Genomic DNA, 783 nt, shown 5'->3' with positions numbered 1-783 from the left:
GCCATTCCCAGGATTTCCCCAGAATGGAGACAGGGAGGACAGGAATTGGACACCACCTCACCCCCCAGCCAGCTTAGGGACAAATCTGGAGGTTCCATGCTTCTACAGCTCTAGTTTCTGCCCAGCTTTACACTGAGCAAGTTCTAAAGTTCCACTGGTCTGTCAGGAAATGGAATTTGGGCAGTTGTGCTCATGGACCTGCAGGAACCCAGCACCTGAGGAAAACTCTTCCCCTGCACCAAGCTGAACAATTTCTGATCCCTTTCACACGAGGCTAACCCCGTGACAAGACAAAACCACATAAAAGCCAAACAAATAACACATCTACACCCAACTCCTGTGTTTCTCTGCTTCCCTGGCACGGCCTATTCCTGCTTTCCTCCTGGCCCACCTCAAGCCAAGCCCTGTTGGTTCACAGGTGAGTTAGCTGGCCAAGGAAACAATGAGATTAGTTCAGAGAACACCCAACAAGAACACAGCACGAGCACCAGGGCACGAGAGACACAGCACAGAGGGAGACAAGAGTAAAGCAGCCGTACTCGGTCTTGGCCGGCGCAGCAGGGACAGAGCTGTCTGCAGAGGGGGCAGCAGGCTCACGGGCTTGCCCACCAGCAGAGCTGGCAGGAGTGGAAGTGCCAAGAGCTGCAAAAACATCCTTTGCAAGATCAATGTCTGGTGTCTTGAAGGTCCCCTCGTCCATTTTTAAGTCCTCGTTCTGGGAGGGTTTTGTGGTGCTGCCCGAAGCAGCTTCGCTCTTCACGTTGCTCGGGTTCTTGGGTGTCT

The 783-nt window shown here is 53.4% G+C and overlaps 1 protein-coding gene across 1 annotated transcript in view; it reads right to left on the bottom strand.

The window, feature by feature from the left end:
• NCAM1 (neural cell adhesion molecule 1) overlaps window positions 1–783 on the bottom strand; it is a gene marked incomplete at its 5' end in the record, with an annotated part of 45,168 nt that overhangs the window by 1,703 nt on the left and 42,682 nt on the right. The window contains one exon of the mRNA XM_009084742.1: window positions 540–573. Within this exon, the coding sequence (XP_009082990.1) occupies window positions 540–573 (34 nt within the window). The remainder of the gene's footprint in view (window positions 1–539; window positions 574–783) is intronic.

Source organism: Acanthisitta chloris, unplaced genomic scaffold (assembly GCF_000695815.1).
Source record: "Acanthisitta chloris isolate BGI_N310 unplaced genomic scaffold, ASM69581v1 scaffold4781, whole genome shotgun sequence".
Classification (NCBI taxonomy): domain Eukaryota; kingdom Metazoa; phylum Chordata; class Aves; order Passeriformes; family Acanthisittidae; genus Acanthisitta; species Acanthisitta chloris.
The sequence above is the reverse complement of the archived record's forward strand: the minus strand, read 5'-3'. Positions and strand labels throughout refer to the sequence as shown.